Source organism: Oncorhynchus keta, chromosome 2 (assembly GCF_023373465.1).
Source record: "Oncorhynchus keta strain PuntledgeMale-10-30-2019 chromosome 2, Oket_V2, whole genome shotgun sequence".
Taxonomy (NCBI): domain Eukaryota; kingdom Metazoa; phylum Chordata; class Actinopteri; order Salmoniformes; family Salmonidae; genus Oncorhynchus; species Oncorhynchus keta.
In genome coordinates this window covers 57,164,986-57,191,389 of record NC_068422.1, presented here as the reverse complement: position 1 = coordinate 57,191,389, position 26,404 = coordinate 57,164,986, and the positions used below count along the sequence as shown (strand labels likewise).

At 42.9% G+C, this 26,404-nt stretch overlaps 1 protein-coding gene across 3 annotated transcripts in view; it reads left to right on the top strand.

The window, feature by feature from the left end:
* Positions 1-13,381, top strand: part of LOC118402907 (SH3 and multiple ankyrin repeat domains protein 2-like) — a 251,879-nt gene extending 238,498 nt beyond the window's left edge. For all 3 annotated transcript variants that reach the window (XM_052478931.1, XM_052478928.1, XM_052478937.1), the window contains one exon: positions 8,784-13,381. In XM_052478931.1, the coding sequence (XP_052334891.1) occupies positions 8,784-9,327 (544 nt within the window). In that variant the 3' untranslated portion in view covers positions 9,328-13,381. The remainder of the gene's footprint in view (positions 1-8,783) is intronic.
* The last annotated feature ends 13,023 nt before the right edge of the window (positions 13,382-26,404 follow it).

Here is a 26,404-nt window from a genome sequence, read left to right as displayed (position 1 = left end):
TAGGCCAGTTGAGAACAAGTTCTCATTTACAACTGCGACCTGGCCAAGATAAAGCAAAGCAGTGCAACAAAAACAACACATAGTTACACATAAACAGATGGACAATCAATAACACAATAGAAAAAATATATGTACAGTGTGTGCAAATGTAGAAGAGTAGGGAAGTATGTTTCTAAATAGGCCAAGGAGGCAAAATAATTGCAATTTAGCATTAACACTGGCGTGATAGATGTGCAGATGATGATGTGCAAGTCGAGATACTGGGGTGCAATGGAGCAAGAGGATAAGTAACAAAATGGGGATGAGGTAGTTGGGTGTGCTATTTACAGATTGGCTGTGTACAGGTACAGTGATCGGTAAGCTGCGCTGACAGCTGATGCTTAAAGTTAGAGAGGGAGATAAAATACTCAAGCTTCAGTGATTTTTGCAATTCGTTCCAGTCACTGGCAGCAGAGAACTGGAAGGAAAGGCGGCCGAAGGAAGTGTTGGCTTTGGGGGTAACCAGTGAAATATAAAATCAAATAAAATTTTATTGGTCTGCTGGAGCGCGTGCTACGGGTGGGTGTTGTTATGGTGACCAGTGAGCTGAGATAAGGTAGGACTTTACCAAGCATAGACTTATAGATGACATGGAGCCAGTGGGTTTGGGGACGAATATGTAGTGAGAGGCAGACAACGAGAGCATACAGGTCGCAGTGGTGGGTAGTATATGGGGCTTTGGTGACAAAACAGATAGCACTGTGATAGACTACATCCAGTTTGTTGTAGGCTATTTTGTAAATGACATCGCCGAAGTCAAGGATCGGTAGGGTAGTCAGTTTTACGAGGGTATGTTTGGCAGCATGAGTGAAGGAGGCTTTGTTGTGAAATAGGAAGCCAATTCTAGATTTAATGTTGGATTGGAGATGCTTAATGTGAGCCTGGAATGAGAGTTTACATTCTAACCAGACACCTAGGTATTTGTAGTTGTCCACATATTCTAAGTCAGAACCGTCCCAAGTAGTGATGCTAGTCGAGCGGGAGGGTGTGGCAGCAATCAGTTGAAGAGCATGCACTTAGTTTTACTTGCATTTAAAAGCAGTTGGAGGCCTCGGAAGGAGTGTTTTATGGCAATGTAGAAAATAGTAGAAATAAATAAAATCCTTGAATGTATATATATACTGTAGCCTGTAGCTCAGGCCCTGAAGCAAGGATATGCATATTGTTGGTACCATTTGAAAGGAAACACTTTGACGTTTGTGGAAATGTTAAAGCAATGTAGGAGAATATAACACATTAGATCTGGTAAAAGATAATACCAAGAAGAATATTTTTTTTTTTTGTACCATCTTTCAAATGCATGAGAAAGGCCATAATGTATTATGCCAGCCCAGGTGCAATTTAGATTTTGGCCACTAGATGGCATCAGTGTATGTGCAACCTTTTAGAATGATCCATTGCATTTCTGTCCAAAATGTTGTATCAAGACTGCCCAAATGTGCCTAATTGGTTTATTAATAACTTTTCATTTTCAAAACTGTGCACTCTCCTCAAACAATAGCATGGTATTATTTCACTGTAATAGCTACTGTATATTGGGCAGTACAGTTGGATTTACAAGAATTTAAGCTTTCTGCCAATATCAGATATGTCCATGTCCTGGGAAATTGTCTTGTTACTTACAACCTCATGCTAATCACATTAGCCTATATTAGCTCAACCGTCCCGCAGGGGACCCACCATTAAATTAAACTGGTATAATTTTTTATTTGTCACAAATTTCTTTAACCAACTTTGGTCTTTATTGCAAGGTCGACAAACAAGTTCCTTACCTTCTCCACCTTCCACTTGCCTCCTCCATTTTTGCGTTAATGCTGCAATCAGTTGGTTGTAATTATGGATAGAGCAGACATTTCCATATATTTTTGCTAACTGCATGTGTGACATAACTCCACCAGTCCTATTTATGATCTAATTTAGATTATACAGTTGTCTTTTTTCATTCAATTTTATATTTTTTTTATCAATTAGTATATTTGAGTTTAACCACAGTATTTGTTTTAATATTTGTTCTGTCGTTTCTGGTGGATTAAAGTGAAATTCCAACCAGCTTTCTATGGCTTGTTTTTAAAATAGCAGTATTTTGGAGATTATTTATTTTTCAAATAATGGAAAGTGAGAGGTTGTAATCTGAATAAAGGGAAAAAGGCCATTCTTACTAATCTGCTAGAGAACCAGTTTGGATTTAAGTATAGCTTTTGTATAACTGAAGCCTTTAGTGAAAGGTCAAATGCTCTAATATTTTATAATTTCTGCCCTCCGAGTTCATATTCATTATATAAATATGCCTGTTTAATTTTGTCTGGCATGCTGTTCCTAATAAAGTGTAATATATTTTGCTCATATAATTTTAAAAAACAAGTCATTAGGTGGCCACAAGTAAATAGGTAAACTGTGATATGACTAAAGAGATAATCAGGGTGATTTTTCCACAGTCAGATATTGTCCTTTCCATGGTAGCAATATTTGATCTATTTTTGCTAACTTTTTATTCAAATGTATTTTCGTGAGATTATCTATTTATTTCAGGATATAAATACTTCTCCAGTGTTTGCAGATCTGTTTGTTAACTAGGCCTATCCCTCCAATGGACTGACCAGAGCTTCCTTCCACTATATTGCTTACAGCTGGTTCACCACATATCTGCAAACACAGAAGAGATAAAGGCTAAGGAAAGGTTGGAGGTGAGGGAAGAGTCAGGTATATGGGACTGGCGTATTCTATACATTTCAAGCTAATTTGAATAAGTTGGACCAATGATATTGACCGAGTTTTCCATAAAACTTGTTTCAATTCATTACATAGTGTAGGTTAAAGGGAAAGATGGCACTGTACTGTATAGTACAGCCTGAGGGAAGGAGATAGATCATATAGAACACTTGAAGTGAGGAAGCGTGTGAGGGATTAGGTAGCAGAAGGGGCAAGGTGCCCTGTAGCTGAGCACATGGAGCAGATGGATATGAAAGAGAGGGTGGCCTATATTATCAGTCCCTCTCTGTCTCAGTCTCTGGCCTTCCATCTCTCTTTATGTCTCTGTAGCTTTCTCTCTCTGTCTGTTTCTTTTTGTCTCAGTTTCTCTCCCCCCTCTCTGACTTAGACAGGTTCATAAGAAACAGTCTCTCCGTCTTAAGCACTCAGCACAGCAGAAGCAGCCCAGATGAACGCCACTACATGAAGGATTTGCTCTTTCTCCTTTTTAGCATTCTTACATTTTCCCCTTCACTTTATCCCCGTCTTTTAGGTTCACAGATTAGTGCGCCAGCGAACGAATGGGGTTGCCTAGCAACGAGTTGATGAGAGCAGCCTTGAGGCCCGCTGGAGTGATGTCAGTCCGATTATAGTGTGGGGGGTGGGTGGGGCTAACCCTCAGTAGAGTTCAGTGTCATCACAGTGTGCACATCCACATCATGTGCAACATCCTTTGCTAGGCCACGGTTACATAACATTTCAGAGTGGGTGATTGTGTGTGTGATTGCATGCAGGCATGCGTGCATGTGTGAGGGTGTGTGGTGAGATGGAGAAAGAGTCTCATGACTTTTTTTGTGTGTGCATTCGTGTGTATATGCGTGTGTTCAGTACAGTATATCTACAATGGTTCAATTCACTGCACTAAGTTGAAGCATCCAGTACTAACTCTGTAGAAAATGGCTCAGATGATGTTGTGTATGATCTCTAATGACACAGTCAAAGACGACTCATTTATATACAGTAAAACCATTCAGCTTCTGGGCTGTTATATCTACTATGGAAGGTTGGAGCGATAGCTTGGTCATTAAACTCGATAAGCAAGTCAGAAGGTATCATTTCTGCTTCCATTGCTGGACAACGTTTGGTGTGTATGTGTGCAATGTGTGGTCCAGGGTATGTTTTGCTCTGTCGCAGTTGGGTATTGATACCCTCATCCCTCTCCCACCTCATCAGCCTGATGGTATTGATTGCGATCACAGGTCTAACATTGTTCCGTTAGAAATGGATCAGTGTGTCAGATAACGAAGCATCAACTTTTATTATGCAAAGCTGCTCAAGTGCATTCACAGTATATGTGAAATAGACCCGACTATGACTATTAGAGGAAATTACGAGATTCGACCTCTGATCTGTGAAGTGAATTTTTAGTGTCCCATCTTCACAAGAAGGTTATCACGTTGGAGTGAGTTGTCAGTTTAGAAGGACATATGTTCGTTCGTTATGTGTGTGTGTGTGTGTGTGTGTGTGTGTGTGTGTGTGTGTGTGTGTGTGTGTGTGTGTGTGTGTGTGTGTGTGTGTGTGTGTGTGTGTGTGTGTGTGTGTGTGTGTGTGTGTGTGTGTCTCTCCATGTGTTTTGTTGTTGTCTCATCTTTTCATGTGTCCTCTGTTTCACTCCATTCTCCTTACTCCATCACGATGACTTCATGTGGAAAAGCTGGTGCTGAAAAAACAAGCTGTAAGTTTTACCCGTGGTGCAAAGTGCTACAGGTCCAGAGGGGGGACTGGTGCTTTCACTTTGACAAATAACGCCCTTGCCCATTTCACTTCCCCTCCCTAACTTCCCTCAGGGTTATCCATATAGTACGAGGGAAAGAGGGGACAACCAACCTGGTCATCAAGGGCTGCTGTGTCTTCTGGTTTTGTCCAGACTTAGGAGTGTAATTACAGTATATTAAATTACTTCTACACATATATTCGTCAACGAATTAGCAGGCATTGCAGCCCTTCAGAGCCCGATCAGTATGGAACCACAGAAGGAAGTTTAGAGGGGGAATTGAATGAGGGTGTTAATCTGAATTGAATGGGGCATAGTTGTGTGTGTTTTTGGGGGAGGTGATGGGTTTGCCCTTTGTGTCACTGCTCTCACTTCATCCGCCTCTTCATCCATCTCCCCATCACATCACTCAATCTGGTGCTGCACAAATCTCTGTGGTCTGTAGGGGACTGATACGTACACTAGACACGACTACACTGTTCCAAAAAAAAATATTAGATTGACATTAGATTGCAAACCAGATCTAGGTTCTCTCTTCTGTCCCTCTTGTGCTGTCAAGCCCACTGCATGTTTGTGTTAGGTATATTTTTTTGTGAGTCGAGGATACTGTGATGCTGATGCCAGATGGTCAAGTGGTATTCTTCTGGAATGGACTGCTGTACATGAGAGTAATAATCACTTCATAATGATTATTCCCAGCTGAGCTGACCTCAAATACTGTATAGGCCTCGTCCTCGATATGTTGCATTGTTGTTCTATGTACAGTTCAACTACCAAAAGGCATGTTTGTATGAACGCATGCACATAGATGTACTCTCTAAACGCTCACACACACACACACACACATTCCGAGATAGAGAGTGAATCACATTAGGACATGCTCTGTGGACTTAGTGCTGCAAGCTTCCCTCTGGCCTCCGTGCAGTCTTGAGTTTTTTTTCTACATGCTCTGTTGTGTGTGTGTGTTCCTGTTTATCTGCATTCTTCTATTAAACCGAGTTATTGTTACTGTTTTGTTAGAATTCAGTGCAGCTTTTGACATTATCGATCATAGTCTGCTGCTGCGGAAACGTATGCCGTTTACACCCCCTGCTATAGGTCAGATGCCACAAAGAGGGACTTAGGAAAATAACAATTGGCTCAGAACAGTGAAGCACGGCTGACCCTTAAATGTGTGCAGAGAGCTATCATTAATAATATGCATGTCAATCTCTCATGGCTCAAAGTGGAGGAGAGATTGACTTCATCACTACTTGTTTTTGTAAGAAGTGTTGGCAAGCTGAATGCACCGAGCTGTCGGATTAAACTACTAGCACACAGCTTGGACACCCTTGCATACCCCACAAGACATGCCACCAAGTCCAGAACAGACTATGGGAGGCACACAGTACTACATGGAGCCATGACTACAATGGAACTCTATTCCACATCAGGTAACTGATGCAAGCAGTAGAATCAGATTGAATTAACAGATAAAAATACACCTTTATGGAACAGTGAGTACTGTGATGATTCACACACACAGGTACAGACACACGCACACAAACGCTAGCACATTCACTACACACACACACAGTACATTGTAATATTGTTGTATGGTGGTATTATAGATTTTATATTGTAGATATGTGGTGGTGTAATCATGTTTAATGATGTACTGTTTTATTCTTTGTATTAACAATCTCAAAAAAGTACATTTTTTTGTAATTATATTCCTCCATGTTTTACTGTGTTTAGCTCACATAATATAATAAATGTGGCCAAAACTAATGTAGGCATTAATAAATGCATTTCTATAGCTTCGAAAATATTTTTTTTAATGGTGCCAAGATGTAGTCACGGTGCTTGAACACAGCGCCTCCTACAGTCATCTAGTGTACAGTGCATTCGGGAAGTATTCAGACCCCTTGACTTTTTCCACATTTTGTTACCTTACTGCCTTATTCTAATATTGATTAAATAAAACAAAATCATCATTCTACACACCATACTCCATAAACAGGTTTTTAGACATTTTTACAAATGTATATATTTTTTAAATAAATACCTTATGTAAATAAGTATTCAGACCCTTTGCTATGAAACTCGAAAATGAGCTTCCATTGATCATCCTTGAGATGTTTCTACAACTTCATTGGAGTCCACCTGTGGTAAATTCAATTGATTGGACATAATTGGGAAAGGCACACACCTGTCTATGTAATGTCCCACAGTGCATGTCAAAGCAAACACCAAGCCATAAGGTCGAAGGAACTGTCCGTAGAGCTCCAAGACAGGATTGGGGGACGGGTACCAAAACATTTCTGCAGCATTGAAGGTCCCCAAGAAACTGTCCTCCATCATTCTTAAATGTAATAAGTTTGAAACCACAAAGACTCTTCCTACAGCTGGCTGCCTGGCCAAAATGAGCGATCGGGGGAGAAGGGCCTTGGTCAGGGAGGTGACCAAGAACCAAATGGTGACTCTAACAGAGCTCCAGAGTTCCTATGTGAAAACTTTCCAGAAGGACAAGCACCTCTGCAGCACTCAACCAATCAGGCCTGCTAGAGTGGCCAGGCGGAAGCCACTCCTCAGTAAAAGGCACATGACAGCCCATTTGGAGTTTGCGAAAAGGCACCTGAAGGACTCTCAGACCATGAGAAACAAGATTCTCTGGTCTCATGAAACCAAGATTGAACTCTTTGGCCTGAATGCCAAGCGTCACTTCTGGAGGAAACCTGGCACCATCCCTACGGTGAAGCATGGACCCATCATCATCCCCGCAGCATCATGCTGTGGGGATGTTTTTCCGCATCAGGGACTGGGAGACTAGTCAGGATCGAGGGAAAGATGAACGAAGCCAAGTACAGAGAGATCCTTGATGAAAACCTGCTCCACGACACTCAAGACCTGGGGTGAAGGTTCACCTTCCAACAGGACAGCAACCCTAAGCACACAGCCAAAACAATGCAGGAGTGGCTTTGGGATAAATTTATGAATGTCCTTGAGTGGCCCAGCCAGAGCCCGGACTTGAAACAGATCAAACATCTCTGGAGAGACCTGAAAATAGCCGTGCAGCGACGCTCCCCATCCAACCTGACAGAGCTTGAGAGCATCTGTAGATAAGAATGGGAGAAACTCCCCAAATACAGGTGTGCCAAACTTGTAGCGTCATACACAGGAAGACTCGAGGCTTTAATCGCTGCCAAAGGTGCTTCAACAAAGTACTGAGTAAAGGGTCTGAATACCTTATGTGAATGTGATATTTCAGGGGATTTTTTTATACACTTCTAAAAACCTGTTTTTGCTTTGTCATTATGGTGTATTGTGTGTAGATTGATGAGGGGAAAAAATGATGTAATACATTTTAGAATAAGCCTGTAACATAACAAAATGTAGAAAAAGTCAAGTGGTCTGAATACTTTCCGAATGAACTGTAACTAGCTACCAAGAAGCCATTTCAGGCTGTCGATCAAGTCAGAGTACCTAGCTTGTCTGTCTTAGCTGTTACGCCTGCTGACAAGGTTGACAGAATTTAGAAAAGCAAGCAATTACTAAATATACTGAATAAGACTCACATTCCTTTCAATCTTTACCCAGATTTTAGCAGAGATGCAAAGAAGCATATTTAGTTTATTTGACAAAATAACCACCAGTCAGGAGGATTCAGACAGCTCAAGTGGTATGCTTAAATATAACATATTTTTTACACAAAATGTATCATAATGATTATGGCTCTGGATTGCAGGAACAAACTTTTTCAGGTTTTTGAAAAATGCTAAATATGGACCGCCTAATTGGCAAGTAGTAGACTGTAAAATACCTGTGAAGTAAAGTATGGTTTAGGTAAAAATCCACTGACAACACTGCACCCTAGTGGCTTTTTCAAGTATTTCAGTAGAATTCAGTACTTAGAGCAGTAAGATACTTTATGTTCATGAACATGTTTATTTTGAAAGTTCTCAGCGATCCCCACTTCCACACCAAGCCTCAGCAGGTTTACCACATGTCAAGGTCAGCAAACACTACATCTGTTTTACACCAGCCAGGTCGGAACGCACACACACATATCCTGTAGTGGGGGGGTTGGTTGTGAGTCACATGTGGAGGGGGAGGAGTTTGCTTCTTGCTTGAGGTTTTTATCTGGCCAAGTTTCTCTAGGTTGCCATGGTCTTCTTTGGTTGCCATGTTCTGATCATTATGGTCTGGATTAGTTTGGTACAGCCACTCTATACCATAGTTCATCACTGTGCCATATGTATGTTAGGTTCTCATTCTCTCTTTTCTCTCTCTCCCTCTCCAGCTCTCCAGCCTCAGGAAGCCAACGGAACTCCAGCGTGTCCTTCAGCCTGCCCCCCTCCTCCTGCACACCTCCTTCCAGCCTGCCCCCTCACCTCTGCAGCCCCCCGGACACCTCGTCCCTCTCCTCGCCCCCCTGCCCCTCCTCTTTACCCCACTCTGCCTCGCCCAGCCTCAGCGACCTCTTCGGCCTGCCCACCCCACCCATGGGGAGTACGAGTGGCTTCGGCAGCATGGGCGGTAGCCTTGGTGGAGGGTCCTCGTGCGGTGGCTCACGCTCCCCCTCGCCACTGACCCTAATGCAGGCCGTAGCCACCTCGGGCAAGCCCTTTGCCTCCAAGCCCGTAGAGCTGTGGAGCAAGCTGGACGTGGCCGACTGGCTGGACAGTCTGAATTTGTCGGAGCATAAAGACGCCTTCCTGGACAACGAGATCGAGGGCGCCCACCTGCCCTCGCTGCAGAAAGAGGATCTGATTGACCTGGGGGTGACGCGGGTGGGCCACCGCATGAACATCGAGAGGGCCCTCAAAATGCTGCAGGACAGATAAAGCCAGGGGGTGTGGATTTATCTGAAACACTCTCTGTCCTACCTGTTCTCCTTTTCTGTCTGGGACGATTTAGGAATCGGCCTCTGACTCCTCCCTTCCTGCCTTGACTCTGTGGCGTGTTTGTGTTTGATCATTCCCATTCTGCTTCCCGAGTATCAGGGGATGTCGGAACCCTGAAGGAACTGCATCAATCCAGAATGGAGAAAAAGTGGGGGAAATCCTGTATCCTTTTAGGGATGCTCTTGTCACCACACTTTGGAATATTCTTGAAACGTAGCCCTCAAACACTTTGAAATACTGATAGAAATCCAACCTGGACATGTTTGGAATACTAAAAACTACAACTCCCAATTTGCTTTGGAATACTCAATACTTTTTCAAAGCTCCCACAGTGCGGGTGTTTGAAACCAGCTGAGCTGGTTGGCGCTCCTTTTCTATCTTTGCTAGAGTTTCTTCAGAGAATATTTCTTCACTAGAGTCAAACCGTGGGTTATGTTTATGGATGCATCTGACGTTGTAGAGACATTTGAAAAACATTAGAAACGAGAACCTTTGCAGAAATGTTTAGCTTAATCCTAAACCATATCACTCGCTGCGAGCAAACACAAGCACACACACACACACACACACACACACACACACACACACACACACACACACACACACACATCCGGCGATGGCCTTCTCCTGAGAGAAACATAATGATGTGTTAGTCTTTTCTAATGCATGGCTGGAGGGGCTCCACTGTAGCAGGCACCACTGTCCCCTTCACATCCCTGTTCACTGTTGAAGGTGTGTGTATTTGCGTTTTGTCAAAGACATGTTTGTGAGGTGTGTGTGCGCACGCTGTGGGAGGTTTGCTAAATGGGTTTTTAGAAAGACATGAGTGAGAGTGTAAGGCCTAGATTCAATCAAATCAAGCGTTAAGCAGTGCTAGCCGACACCCGCATAGCTGATGTTTTGGCGGTGTCGGAGGTGTAACTGTGTTGGAGCTGTCAAATCGGTGATCATTGTCACGAAGCCTCACCCATTTATTTATTGTTAGAAGTTCAAAAAGAGAAAGTGTATGCTATATATAAATCATATAGCACACAATAATACGCTCAAATTGAAAACCATGAAACCACAAAATAATTGAGGATTTCTATCAACCTAATCAAGGTGTAGACTGCATCTCACATTCCGGTGTTCGAACTTGTAAACAGGGCTGCGTGGGATTTATCTTAATGCGATTCTGTGCAGCCAATGGCAAAGTCTGTTTTAGGTATAATGCCAGGAGCCGCTTGTGGATTTGACAGCTCTAACACAGTTCCACCTCCGACACTGCCAAAACAACCCTACGCTGGTGTTGGCTGGCGCGGATCTGATATAATCTAGCCCTAAGTGTTGGCGTCATGTGTGTTTTCATCGTCTTCCACACACTTGACAGTGACCCGGACAGGAGTGGAATGCCAGACCCCTTACTCCCTACCCCCGAATCAACCAGCCTCCCTTCAGGCCTATGACAGATATAATCCACCTATCACAAGAACAATTTTCCTGCCATAATATCACGATCTCTCTCCTCTCTATTCAGCCATCTTTAATCATGTCTAATCACTGAGTGATTCCTTTCACAGATCAAACATTGTTTTTATATTAATACCAGTGTGTGCTGTTGTGTTATAGGTGAAGGTTAAAAACAATTTGTTGACAATGATTCCCGGCGAGTATTTGAAGACAACCATTTAAAGGATGAGTGCAAAGTGGGTGTTACTTTGTGATCTGTGTTGACTGTGTGCTTGTTTTTAGACAGCTAACTTATACTGTGCATTGCAGGGGCCAAGAATACCATAAATAATATAAATTCACTCAAATCTGCTGCCCAGACATTCACACTATCACCGAAGAGGATATACATTTTTTTAAATGTAAAGGAACATTTACAAAGTTTGTGTATAATCAGTGTTTGCATTGCCGATGAATCACAAAATGTATTTATTGACAAGAAGAGGTGTTAGTCCAACCTGGTGTTTCCAGAGGGAAGAAAAGAGGTGTGACACAGCAGCACCAACTGAGCAGCTATTAGAGGGGTATGGTTTGATCCAGCCAATAGGCTTTCGATTATGCATTTGGTCCCTGTTCATTTGAGAATGAGAGGGAGGGTCCTCCGTAACACTTTACTTAAGCCTGCAGGTAGAAGGCTTGCTTATCAGAAGTTATAAAGTATTATTACTACAGGCTTCAAGTAAAGTGTTACAGAGTCCTTTTCTCAAAAAAAAGTAGAGCAAGATTATCTTCCAATCAAAGCTCCCATCTGACCGCCAATCAATTGTCTCCATCCTTTTTCATGAAACACCGTTATGTCAATGTACCCAGGAAGTGTTTGGTGGCATTGATTTGAAGTAAATTGAATATATTTCTTGTTTTGAATGTGTATAAAGGAATGATTTAAAGAAAAGAGTACATCTACAGAATAATTAGATGTATAATATTTCTAAACGGTTCAGAGAGAATTTCCTATGAAAGACTATGGCCATCCACCCTCAGAACTTATTTTCTTATTTCCACTCAATCCCTGTTTTGTGTTTGGATAGTGCCTCAAATAGCTCATTATTCTCTACATAGTGCCCCATTTCTGGCCTCTCTGCCTCTGAACTAGATTAGAACTACCCCAGAATGGACTGCAAAGAGAAGTGTGGAAGCCATGTATGCCACTGTATCCCCATGACCTATATATTAGAACATATCACTACAAAAGTGAACCGTATTTTGGTGGTCATTCGAGGACATATCCCATGATTCGATCAGTTCACAGTGATGTTCTATGAACATAACCATGATTTTTTGGATTGTGTGCAATTTAGGGTCTCCTGTAGGGCAACAAGAAAAAAAGAAGCTACCTTGGTGAGATTCCTTCTTCTGTCTCCCGGTCCCTGTGTGCAACTGTATGGTAATGAAGGGAAGACAAAAGGGATGGGGGGAAACAAGGGAATACCAGGCCGACAGAAAGACTTGCAGGAGTTATAACACTGCTATAATCCATTCATTATTTAAAAAAGAATCAACAGAAGTGACATAGGAAAAAAAAGCACAGTATTTTTTATGATTTATATAGAATTCTATGGAATTTTATAAAAAAGACATTTGGAGAAAAATATTCAACTCTGAAGTGTGGTTTGCCAAAAAGTGAAGAAGAAAACAGCTATATTATATATAAATATATATTAATAGAAATTAATATCAGATTTATGAGGAAACTAAGAAGCAATATTTATACTGAATGGATATCCTTGGTTGTGTTTTTTTCCCAGTTTTAAGATGAACTATCGTTATGTATTATCACCTGTTGATATTACGAACACTGATAGATGAAGTGGACAGAAGACATTTGTCCAATCAAAATATATTTTATATACTATCCTCTGGCCATCACCTGCCTATCTTGAATATTGTAATTTTTGACAATTCCAAATCGCTTAGTCTGCATAAAATGTGTGTATAAATGACTGAAACACTTTACATTTATACATATCCTCACAGTCCACTGGATTGAAAATTGTCCTGATGACACTTTTATGCTCAACATATATAGAAATGTACAAAAAAAGATTAGTTGTGACTGTTGATTTCATGGAGAGAAAAAAAAAAACATATCACTAAAGCTAATTTATATGTGGAATAGTAGTAGTATTAAGATGCTATACAAATCATCACTGTGTGACTATAAGGCTATGCTACATAAGGACTGGCATGGCTCACTATCCCCCCTACCATCACTTCACTTACCCATCAGCAACTATTTGGATACTTTTCCTATTTTCTCTTCTTTTTTTATCTCTTTTCTTTTTTCTTTCATTCTACATAAATACCAAGACGTTTCCGTCTCTTTTGTGTATATTTGTGTTCATATTCTCTATGTTGTAATTCCTCATGCGTAGAGTCGACTATCGAATTATCAAAAATGAAAAAGAAAGAGAAGTTCCTTGTAACTGCACTCTTCCTTCCCCCAAAATCCTCAATACTTCTTGTATGGCAACCAAAAGTTACTGTAAGAAATAAATATAATATTGCACTATGGTTGTATTAATTTAATTAATTTCCTGATGTGCCTATTTTTGTGTTTGTGCTTCTTTGGATCCGTCTCGAAGGACCATGAAAAAGAGCTGCACCTCCCGGGTCCACAACAACGTATCCCAGTCATGACCCCACTGTAATGGGGGTCACGCTGCCGCTCAACAGCATAGCTTCCTTCCTCACGAGCCTTTACTACTACATGTGAACACCCTCTCACTACACAATTTGATGGCACGGGTGGTGACATTGCAAGCTGTGGAGCGGGGTTAACCAATTCACCTCAGCTAGCACTGTTTTTCTATAGTCGTTGGCAAACTGGACGTCCAATAGACGTCCAGAATAGAATAGAATAGAATATAGAATATAGAATATATTGGATATCCTTTTTTTAATTCCTTTTTTATGTGCTTGTCTCTCTGCGTATTCTCACCTTGAACTTAAGCATGGGAACCGGGTGCTATACACCTGCTATTCATTGTGGGTGGAGATGGAATAAATTAAGGTGTGGCGGAGGTGTGTCTATACGTAGATAATCCATATTATGACCTCGACTTAAATCCTTAATAATTCCACCACCTTTAAATCACAATCAAATTGTATTGGTTGCATACACATATTTAGCAGATGTTATAGCGGGTGTGGTGAAATGCTTGTGTTCCTTAGAGCTCCAAATGTGAAGTAATATCTTAACAATACACAACACACACACACATTTTTAAAAAAGCAAATAATCATGGAATTAAATAACATAGAAATATTAGGAAGAGCAATGTCGGAGTCCAGAGTGTGTCAGACCCGTTTACTTTTTCCACATTTTGTTACGTTACAGACTTATTCTAAAATTGATTAAATAGATTTATAGATCAGTCTACACACAATACCCCACAGTGACAAAAGAAAAGTTTTTTTTATCTCTTTTTTTCTTACAAATGAAAACTGAAATATCAGTATTCAAACCATTTACTCAGTACTTTGTTGAAGCACCTTTGACACCGATTACAGCCTAGGTTTTTCTTGGGTATGACGCTACAAGCTTGGCACACCTGTATTTGGGGAGTTAATTCCATTATTTTCTACAGAACCTCTGAAGCTCTGTCAAGATGGATGGGGAGCGTCTCTGCACAGCTATTTTCAGTTCTTTCCAGAGATGTTCGATCTGATTCAAGTCTGGGCTCTGACTGGGCCACTCAAGGACATTCAGAGACTTGTGCCGAAGCCAGTCCTGTGTGGTGGTTGTCCTTCTGGAAGGTTCTCCTATTTTCACAGAGGAACTCTGGAGCTCTGTTAGAGTGACCATGTGGTTCTTGGTCACCTCCCTGACCAAGGCCCTTCTCCCCCGAATGCTCGGTTTAATTGCATGGCCAGCTTTTGGAAGAGTCTTTCTGATTCCAAACTTCTTCCATTTAAGAATGATGGTGGCCACTGTGTTCTTGGGGACCTTCAATGCTTCAGAAATGTTGGTGTACCCTTCCCCAGATCTGTGCCTCGACAGCATCTTGTCTCGGACCTCGTGGCTTGGTATTTTCTCTGATATACACTGTCAACTGTGGGACCTTATATAGACAGGTGTGTGCCTTTCCAAATCATGTCCAATTAATTTAATTTATCACAGGTGGACTCCAAGTTGTAGAGACATTTCATGAATGATCAATGGAAACAGGATGACGTGAGCTCAATTTCGAGTGTCATAGAAAGGGTCTGAATACTTTTGTAAATAAGGTATTTCTGTTTTTGATTTTTTTCAAAATTTCCAAAAATGTCTAAAAACCTGTTTTCGCTTTGTCATCATGGGGTATTGTGTGTAAATTGCTGAGGATTTTTTGTTATTTAATCAATTTTAGAATAAGTCTAACGTAACAAAATGTGGAAAAAGTCAATGGGTCTGAATACTATCCGAAGTCACTGTATATACAGCACCAGCCAAAGGTTTGGACAGTACTACTCATTCAAGGGTTTTTCTTTATTTTTTACTATTTTCTACATTGTAGAATAATTGTGTAGACATCTACACTATGAAATAACACATATGTAATCATGTAGTAACTAAAACTTTTTTTTTTAATCTAAATATATTTAATATGTTATATTCTTCAAAGTAGCCACCCTTTGCCTTGATGACAGCTTTGCACACTATTGGCATTCTCTCAATTTGCTTCATGAGGAATGTTTTTCCAACAGTCTTCTCACATATGCTGAGCACTTGTTGGGTGCTTTTCCTTCACTCTGCGAACAACTCATCCCAACCATCTCGATTGGGTTGAGGTCAACCCAATCTACTTCACTCTCCTTGGTCAAATAGCTCTTACACAGCCTAGAGATGTGTTTTGGGTCATTGTCTTGTTTAAAAACAAATGATAGTCCCAGTAAGATAGGATTGCATATCACTGCAGAATGTGTGATTTGAATTTGAAATAAATCACAGACGGTGTCACCAGCAAAGCACCGCCACACCATCACACCTCCTCCTCCATGCTTCATGGTGGGAACCACACATGCGAAGATCATCCGTTCACCTACTCTGCATCTCACAAAGACATAGCGGTTGGGCACCAAAAATCTCAAATTTGGACTCAACAGACGAAAGGACAGATGTCCACCATTCTAATGTCCATTGCTCATGTTTCTTGGCACAAGCAAGTCTCTTATTATTATTGGTGTCCTTTAGTAGTGGTTTCTTTGCAGCAATTAGACCATGAAGGCCTGATTCACGAAGTCTCTTCTGAACAGTTGATGTTGAGATGTGTCTGTTACTTGAACTCTGTGAAGCATTTATTTAGACTGCAATATTGGAGGCTGGTAACTAATGCACTTTCATCATAGCGCTTGATGGTTTTTGCGACTGCTCTTGACGAAACCTTCAAAGTTCTTGAAAATTTCCGGATTGACTGACCTTCATGTCTTAAAGTAAAGATACTTATTTTCCACAATAATTTGCAAATAAATTCATAAAAAATCTTACAATGTGATTTTCTGGATTTTTTCTTTCTCATTTTGTCTGTCATACTTGAAATGTACCTATGATGAAAATTACAGGCCTCTCTCATCTTTTTAAGTGGGAGAACTTGCACAATTGGTGGCTGACTAAATACTTTTTTGCCCCACTGTATATACACTGCTCAAAAAAATAAAGGGAACACTAAAATAACACATCCTAGATCTGAATGAATGAAATGTTCTTATTAAATACTTTTTTCTCTACATAGTTGAAAGTGCTGACAACAAAATCGCACAAAAATGACCTCCTTACAACGCCTGGGCATGCTCCTGAAGAGGTGGCGGATGGTCTCCTGAGGGATCTCCTCCCAGACCTGGACTAAAGCCTCCGCCAACTCCTGGACAGTCTGTGGTGCAACGTGGCATTGGTGGATGGAGCGAGACATGGTGTCGCAGATGTGCTCAATTGGATTCAGGTCTGGGGAACGAGCGGCCCAGTCCATAGCATCAATGCCTTCCTCTTGCAGGAACTGCTGACACACTCCAGCCAAATGAGGTCTAGCATTGTCTTGCATTAGGAGGAACCCAGGGCCAACCGCACCAGCATATGGTCTCACAAGGGGTCTGAGGATCTCATCTCGGTACCTAATGGCAGTCAGGCTACCTCTGGCGAGCACATGGAGGGCTGTGCGCCCCCCCCAAAGAAATGACACCCCACACAATGACTGACCCACCGCCAAACCGGTCATGCTGGAGGATGTTGCAGGCAGCAGAACGTTCTCCACGGCGTCTCCAGACTCTGTCACGTGCTCAGTGTGAACCTGCTTTCATCTGTGAAAAGCACAGGGCGCCAGTGGCGAATTTGCCAATCTTGGTTTTCTCTGGCAAATGCCAAACGTCCTGTACGGTGTTGTGCTGTAAGCCTCCTGCTCCTCCTTGCACAAAGGCGGAGGTAGCGGTCCTGCTGCTGGGATGTTCCCCTCCTGCGGCCTCCTCCACGTCTCCTGATGTACTGGCCTGTCTCCTGGTAGCGCCTCCATGCTCTGGACACTACACTAACGGACACAGCAAACCTTCTTGCCCCAGCTCGCATTGATGTGCCATCCTGAGCCACTTGTGGTAGCATGAGACGGAGTCTACAACCCACACTAGAGTGAAAGCACCGCCAGCATTCAAAAGTGACCAAAACATCAGCCAGGAAGCATAGGAACTGAGAAGTGGTCTGTGGTCCCCACCTGCAGAACCACTATTATATTGGGGGTGTCTTGCTAATTGCCTATAATTTCCACCTGTTGTCTATTCCATTTGCACAACAGCATGTGAAATTTGTTGTCAATCAGTGTTAATTGAGCTGTTCTTGCCATTATATGGACTCTGTCTTTCACCAAATAGGGATTTTGTCACCTTTATTTAACCATGTAGGCCAGTTGAGAGCAAGTCCTCATTTAAAACTGCGACCTGGCCAAGATAAAACAAAGCAGTGTGACACAAACAACACAGAGTTACACATGGGATAAACAAACGTACAGTCAATAACACAATAGAAAAATCTATATACAGTGTGCGCAGATGTAGTAAGATTAGGAAGGTAAGGCCATAAATAGGCCATAGTGGCAAAATAATTACAAATTAGCATTAACACTGGAGTGATATATATACCAACCCTACCCTGTCACAACATAACTGATTATTTGTCACATACACATGGTTAGCAGATGTTAATGCGAGTGTAGTGAAATGCTTGTGCTTCTAGTTCCGACAATGCAGTAATAACCAACAAGTAATCTAGCTAACAACTCCAAAACTACTACCTTATAGACACAAGTGTAAGGGGATAAAGAATATGTACATAAAGATATATGAGTGAGTGATGGTACGGGGCAGCATACAGTAGATGGTATCGAGTACAGTATATACATATGAGAAGAGTATGTAGACAAAGTAAACAAAGTGGCATAGTTAAAGTGGCTAGTGATACATGTATTACATAAAGATGCAGTAGATGATATAGAGTACAGTATATACATATACATATGAGATGAATAATGTAGGGTATGTAAACATTATATTAGGTAGCATTGTTTAGAGTGACTAGTGATATATTTTACATCATTTCCCATCAATTCCCATTATTAAAGTGGCTGGAGTTGAGTCAGTGTGTTGGCAGCAGCCACTCAATGTTAGTGGTGGCTGTTTAACAGTCTGATGGCCTTGAGATAGAAGCTGTTTTTCAGTCTCTCGGTCCCAGCTTTGATGCACCTGTACTGACCTCGCCTTCTGGATGATAGCGGGGTGAACAGGCAGTGGCTCGGGTGGTTGTTGTCCTTGATGATCTTTATGGCCTTCCTGTGACATCGGGTGGTGTAGGTGTCCTGGAGGGCAGGTAGTTTTCCCCCGGTGATGCGTTGTGCAGACCTCACTACCCTCTGGAGAGCCTTACGGTTGTGGGCGGAGCAGTTGCCGTACCAGGCGGTGATACAGCCCGACAGGATGCTCTCGATTGTGCATCTGTAGAAGTTTGTGAGTGCTTTTGGTGACAAGCCGAATTTCTTCAGCCTCCTGAGGTTCACGATGCTGTCTGTGTGGGTGGACAAATTCAGTTTGTCTGTGATGTGTACGCCGAGGAACTTAAAACTTACTACCCTCTCCACTACTACCCTCTCCACTACTGTTCCATCAATGTGGATAGGGGGGTGTTCCCTCTGCTGTTTCCTGAAGTCCACAATCATCTCCTTATAGTTTTGTTGACGTTGAGTGTGAGGTTATTTTCCTGGCACCACACTCCGAGGGCCCTCACCTCCTCCCTGTAGGCCGTCTCGTCGTTGTTGGTAATCAAGCCTACCACTGTTGTGTCGTCCGCAAACTTGGGGGCGGTAGTCGTTTAGCTCAGTTACCTTAGCTTTCTTGGGAACAGGAACAATGGTGGCCCTCTTGAAGCATGTGGGAACAACAGACTGGGATAGGGATTGATTGAATATGTCCGTAAACACACCAGCCAGCTGGTCTGCGCATGCTCTGAGGGCGTGGCTGGGGATGCCGTCTGGGCCTGCAGCCTTGCGAGGGTTGACACGTTTAAATGTTTTCCTCACGTCGGCTGCAGTGAAGGAGAGTCCGCATGTTTTAGTTGCGGGCCGTGTCAGTGGCACTGTATTGTCCTCAAAGCGGGCAAAAAAGTTATTTAGTCTGCCTGGGAGCAAGACATCCTGGTCCGTGACTGGGCTGGTTTTGTTTTTGTAATCCGTGATTGACTGTAGACCCTGCCACATGCCTCTTGTGTCTGTGCCGTTGAATTGAGATTCTACTTTGTCTCTATACTGACGCTTAGCTTGTTTGATTGCCTTGCGGAGGGAATAGTTACACTGTTTGTATTCGGTCATGTTTCCGGTCACCTTGCCCTGATTAAAAGCAGTGGTTCAGGCTTTCAGTTTCAGGCGAATGCTGCCATCAATCCACGGTTTCTGGTTTGGGAATGTTTTAATCGTTGCTATGGGAACGACATCTTCAACAGCACGTTCTAATGAACTCGCTCACCGAATCAGCGTATTCGTCAATGTTGTTGTCTGACGCAATACGAAACATATCCCAGTTACATGTGTTATTTCATAGTTTTGATGTCTTCACTATTATTCTACAATGTAGAAAACAGTACAGATAAACCCTTGAATGAGTAGGTGTCCAAACTTTTGACTGGTACAGTATATAAATATATATATACTGCATGACCAAAAGTATGTGCATATCTTCCCATTGATCATCTCACAGAATTATGTCGAGGCACAGATCTGGCGAAGTGTACCAAAATATTTTATGCAGCATTGAGAAGAGCCTTGGTCAGGGAGGTGAACAAGAACCCGATGTGGTCACTGACAGAGCTTCAGAGTTGAACCAAATCAAATCAAATCAAATCAAATCACATTTTATTTGTCACATACACATGGTTAGCAGATGTTAAATGCGAGTGTAGCGAAATGCTTGTGCTTCTAGTTCCGACAATGCAGTGATAACCAACAAGTAATCTAACTAACAATTCCAAAACTACTGTCTTATACACAGTGTAAGGGGATAAGGAATATGTACATAAGGATATATGAATGAGTGATGGTACAGAGCAGCATACAGTAGATGGTATCGAGTACAGTATATACATATACATACAAAGTGGCATAGTTAAAGTGGCTAGTGATACATGTGTTACATAAGGATGCAGTCGATGATGTAGAGTACAGTATATACATATGCATATGAGATGAATAATGTAGGGTAAGTAACATTATATAAGGTAGCATTGTTTAAAGTGGCTAGTGATATATTTACATAATTCCCATCAATTCCCATTATTAAAATGGCTGGAGTTGAGTGTCAATGACAGTGTGTTGGCAGCAGCCACTCAATGTTAGTGGTGGCTGTTTAACAGTCTGATGGCCTTGAGATAGAAGCTGTTTTTCAGTCTCTCGGTCCCAGCTTTGATGCACCTGTACTGACCTCGCCTTCTGGATGATAGCGGGGTGAACAGGCAGTGGTTCGGGTGGTTGATGTCCTTGATGATCTTTATGGCCTTCCTGTAACAACGGGTGGTGTAGGTGTCCTGGAGGGCAGGTAGTTTGCCCCCGGTGATGCGTTGTGCAGACCTCACTACCCTCTGGAGAGCCTTACGGTTGAGGGCGGAGCAGTTGCCGTACCAGGCGGTGATACAGCCCGCCAGGATGCTCTCGATTGTGCATCTGTAGAAGTTTGTGAGTGCTTTTGGTGACAAGCCGAATTTCTTCAGCCTCCTGAGGTTGAATAGGCTTCGCCTTCTTCACGACGCTGTCAGTGTGAGTGGACCAATTCAGTTTGTCTGTGATGTGTATGCCGAGGAACTTAAAACTAGCTACCCTCTCCACTACTGTTCCATCGATGTGGATAGGGGGTGTTCCCTCTGCCACTCCTGAAGTCCACAATCATCTCCTTAGTTTTGTTGACGTTGAGTGTGAGGTTATTTTCCTGACACCACACTGGGCCCTTCCTCCCTGTAGGCCGTCCAATCAAGCCTACCACTGTTGTGTCTCCGCAAACTTGAGATTGAGTTGGAGGCGTTGGCCACGCAGTCGTGGGTGAACAGGGAGTTCAGAACGCACCACTTGTGGGGCCCCCGTGTTGAGGATCAGCTGTTGCACCCTCACCACCTGGGGGCGGCCCGTCAGGAAGTCCCCAGTTGCACAGGGCTCGAGACCCAGGGTCTCGAGCTTGATGAGGCTTGGAGGGTACTATGGTGTTGAATGCCGAGCTGTAGTCGATGAACAGCATTCTCACATAGGTATTCCTCTTGTCCAGGTGGGTTAAGTGTGCAGTGTGGTTGAGATTGCATCGTCTGTGGACCTATTTGGGCGGTAAGCAAATTGGAGTGGGTCTAGGGTGTCAGGTAGGGTGGAGGTGATATGGTCCTTGACTAGTCTCTCAAAGCACTTCATGATGACGGAAGTGAGTGCTACGGGCGGTAGTCGTTTAGCTCAGTTACCTTAGCTTTCTTGGGAACAGGAACAATGGTGGCCCTCTTGAAGCATGTGGGAACAGCAGACTGGTATAGGGATTGATTGAATATGTCCGTAAACACACCAGCCAGCTGGTCTGCGCATGCTCTGAGGGCGCGGCTGGGGATGCCGTCTGGGCCTGCAGCCTTGCGAGGGTTAACACGTTTAAATGTCTTACTCACCTCGGCTGCAGTGAAGGAGAGACCGCATGTTTCCGTTGCAGGCCGTGTCAGTGGCACTGTATTGTCCTCAAAGCGGGCAAAAAGTTATTTAGTCTGCCTGGGAGCAAGACATCCTGGTCCGTGACTGGGCTGGTTTTCATCTTGTAGTCCGTGATTGACTGTAGACCCTGCCACATGCCTCTTGTGTCTGTGCCGTTGAATTGAGATTCCACTTTGTCTCTGTACTGACGCTTAGCTTGTTTAATAGCCTTGCGGAGGGAATAGCTGCACTGTTTGTATTCAGTCATGTTTCCAGACACCTTGCTCTGATTAAAAGCAGTGGTTCGCGCTTTCAGTTTCACGCGAATGCTGCCATCAATCCACGGTTTCTGGTTAGGGAATGTTTTTATCGTTGCTATGGGAACGACATCTTCGAACAGCACATTCTAATGAACTCGCACACCGAATCAGCGTATTCGTCAATATTCCCATCTGACGCAATACGAAACATGTCCCAGTCCACGTGATGGAAGCAGTCTTGGAGTGTAGAGTCAGCTTGGTCTGACCAGCGTTGGACAGACCTCAGCGTGGGAGCCTCTTGTTTTAATTTCTGCCTGTAGGCAGGGATCAGCAAAATGGAGTCGTGGTCAGCTTTTCCGAAAGGGGGCGGGGCAGGGCCTTATATGCGTCGCGGAAGTTAGAGTAACAATGATCCAAGGTTTTACCACCCCTGGTTGCGCAATCGATATGCTGATAAAATTTAGGAGTCTTGTTTTCAGATTGGCTTTGTTAAAATCCCCAGCTACAATGAATGCAGCCTCCGGATAAATGTTTTCCAGTTTGCAAAGAGTTAAATAAAGTTTGTTCAGAGCCATCGATGTGTCTGCTTGGGGGGATATATACGGCTGTGATTATAATCGAAGAGAATTCTCTTGGTAATGCACATTTGATTGTGAGGAATTCTAAATCAGGTGAACAGAAGGATTTGAGTTCCTGTATGTTTCCTTCATCACACCATGTCCCGTTAGTCATGAGGCATACGCCCCCGCCACTCTTCTTACCAGAGAGATGTTTGTTTCTGTCCGCGCGATGCGTGGAGAAACCCGTTGGCTGCACCGCCCTGGATAGCTCTTCCCAGTAAGCCATGTTTCCGTAAAGCAAAGAACGTTACAGTCTCTGATGTCCCTCTGGAATGCCACCCTTGCTCGGATTTCATCAACCTTGTTGTCGAGAGACTGGACATTGGCAAGAAGAATACTGGGAAGTGGTGCGCGATGTGGCCTTTTTCGGAGTCTGACCAGAACACCGCCGCGTTTCCTCTTTTTCGTAGTCGTTTCCTTGGGTCGCTGCAAGCGATCCATTCCGTTGTCCTGTTTGTAGGCAGAGGATCCGCCTATTCTTGGTCGTACTGATGGTGAGTTGACGCTGATCTTATATTCAGTAGTTCTTCTCGACTGTATGTAATGAAACCTAAGATGACCTGGGGTACTAATGTAAGAAATAACACGTAAAAAAACAAAAAACTGCATAGTTTCCTAGGAACGCGAAGCGAGGCGGCCATCTCAGTCGGCGCCGGAAGTAAAACCAACCCACTCCTCCCTCTAATAACACTGGTCCAAGCCAAAGACAAGCCCAAGTCCCCTTCATGCTGGCAGCTAGTGGGAGGATGACTTAGGAGAGGGTGAATGAGTGCCACCTAGCCATGACCAAATTCATAGTGAAAGGCCTACACCCGTTTGCAACAGTGGAGTCCAAGGGCTTTAGGTAACAGTCTGTCAGTATATATTTAGTTGTATTCATTTTCAGGATATAGTAGTATAGAACGGTTGTATGTTAGTCCCATCACTCCACAATACACAACTCAATAATTCAATAATGATAATTCAACACATGAAAACTCCCTCCAGGAGTTACCTCAGTGACACATTAATTCCTACCTGGTATGGTGTAGAAAAGGCCAATGTGATCACTGAGCTGAAGGACGTGCCAAAGCTGGCCATCACATCAGATGGGTGGACCAGCCACTGTCAAGACTACCATCTCACTCTTACAGTGCACTACACAAGCCACGGTAGTGTAAAACAGAAGGTCCTCCACAAAACCATTGATAAATGGGCAGCCCGAATCAGAGCAGTGGTCGTGTGGTTCAAGAGATCCTCAATGCTCAAAACAGTCTTGAAGGAAAAGCAGCAGCTCCTTGGAAAGAAGCCAGTTCAATCTATTGAAGTATTATTTTGAAAATCCTACATTTAACAATTTAATTCAATATTCAAGTGTGCGGTAATTAAATGTATGTTGTTTATTGTTGCTGTTTCAGGCCTTCCGCAACACTCACTCATCCTTGATGCCAAGACCAGATGCAACTCGCTCTATCTAATGAAAGAGAGATTCATGGAGCAGTATCCAGCACCCAAGCAGCAGCCTTGGACCCACGACTGCGAAAAGCAATGACCAAATACAACCTGAACCGTCTGAAGGACGAGTACTTCCATAAGGCTGAGGAGTTTGTCCAGCTCATGAGACTCCACTATACATCCACACTGTGTGTGTCATGTGACAAGAATGCCACCTGTGGACAGATCATACCCATTTTCCAATAATTGGAAGAGCACCTCACTGTGAAGCATGAAGATATGTTTGTGGCAACCATCAAAGAGAAGGTGTAGGAGAACCTCTCCGAGCGCTATCAGGATGAGGACATTCAGGCCTTCCTGCATGAGGCCACAGTAATGGACACCAGATTTAAAGGGAGGTCGGTGAGTGACGACACCTGGGACGGGCTGAGGAAGGCAACTGTTGAGGCCAACGTGACAGGGAGCAACACCAGGGCTGTCAGAGGAGCCTGATCAGAGAGACACAGAGCACCAGCAACAGGAGGAGTCTGAAGGAGGAGAGGAAATGGAGGAGACAGTCCCTCCATTGTACAAAACAAGGAGATCCTTGGAGGAGCTGTTCTCAGAGGAGGACAGGGAGTTGAGGTTGACGATCTAACAAGCCCCCTCGTCCCTCACCCTCAGCGAGAGGTGGAGCTCTACAAAGGCCTGCCTCCCATCTCCATGGCTGAAGATCCTGTGACGTGGTGGTGGGAGAAGAGCTACTCACAAACATTGTAACAAGCTACCTCTGTGCTCAAGCGTCCTCAACCCCTAGCGAGAGGGTATTTTCGACTGCAGGGAACACAACAAGCCAGGAGAGGTCCCAAATTCTGCCAGAGAAGGGAATATGTTGATCTTTCTCCAGAAGAACTGCTAAGAACTATTAGTCCTTTTGCAGCAACCAGCATTCCATTGCGCTATACCACTATATTTTATTTTGCAGGAAAATATTGTTTTTCATTTGTTTTTACAATTCCATCATCACAACATTAGTCTAAAAGTGATTTGTTCAAAACATTGCTGTTTCTTTTGATGTAAAAAATTGTTTATTTTACATTTCAGGAAATAAAGCAATGTTAATTCTGTCCTTAATGTGTTTCGTTTTTTTTCCGTAAAAAAATAAATAATAACTGATAAGTATACCATTGAAGTACCAGATCATTAAGCAGTATCGGTAAGAGTAGTAATACCGTTAAAATCTTAGTCAAGAAGCAGTGTGGCTTGGTTGGGTTGTTTCGGGGGAAACACGGCTCCCGACCTTCGCCTCTCCCGAGCCCGTACAGGAGTCTGCGATGAGACAAGACTGTAACTACCAATTGGATACCATGAAATTGGGGAGAAAAGGGGGTAAAGTAAAATGTTTAAATATATATTTTTTAATCTAGATAATTTTTTATAATACATATACATAAATAAAATAACACCATTCTCCCATGCACTGTAATTTGCAACTTGAGAAAGAGCTAGGTAAATGAGTAATCCGTTTGGATAAGGGAATTGTAAATACAAATTACACTTGTTTTAGATATATAGTGCTTTCAGAAAGTATTCATACACCTTGACGTATTCCACATTTTTTGCGTCTTTCTCACACGTTTGCAGTTTTGCATGTTATTTTGGCATTAATACGTGTCAAAGATTAGTTTGCAAACAATGTAAAAAAAAGTAACTCTCTCCAGTGTCTGTGTTCTTTGGCCCATCTTAATCTTTTCTTTTTCTTTGCAACTCTGTCTCGAAGGCCAGCATCCCGGAGTCACCTCTTCACTGCTGACGTTGAGACTGGTGTTTTGCGGGTACTATTTAATGAAGCTGCCAGTTGAGGACTTGTTCTCAAACTAGGCACTCTAATGTACTTGTTCTCTTGCTCAGTTGTGCACTGGGGCCTCCCACTCGTCTTTCTATTAGAGCCAGTTTGCGCTGTTCTGTGAAGGGATTAGTACACAGCCGTGTACGAGACCTTCAGTTTCTTGGCAATTTCTCGCATGGAATAGACTTCCTTTCTGAGAACAAGAATAGACTGATGAGTTTCAGAAGAAAGTGC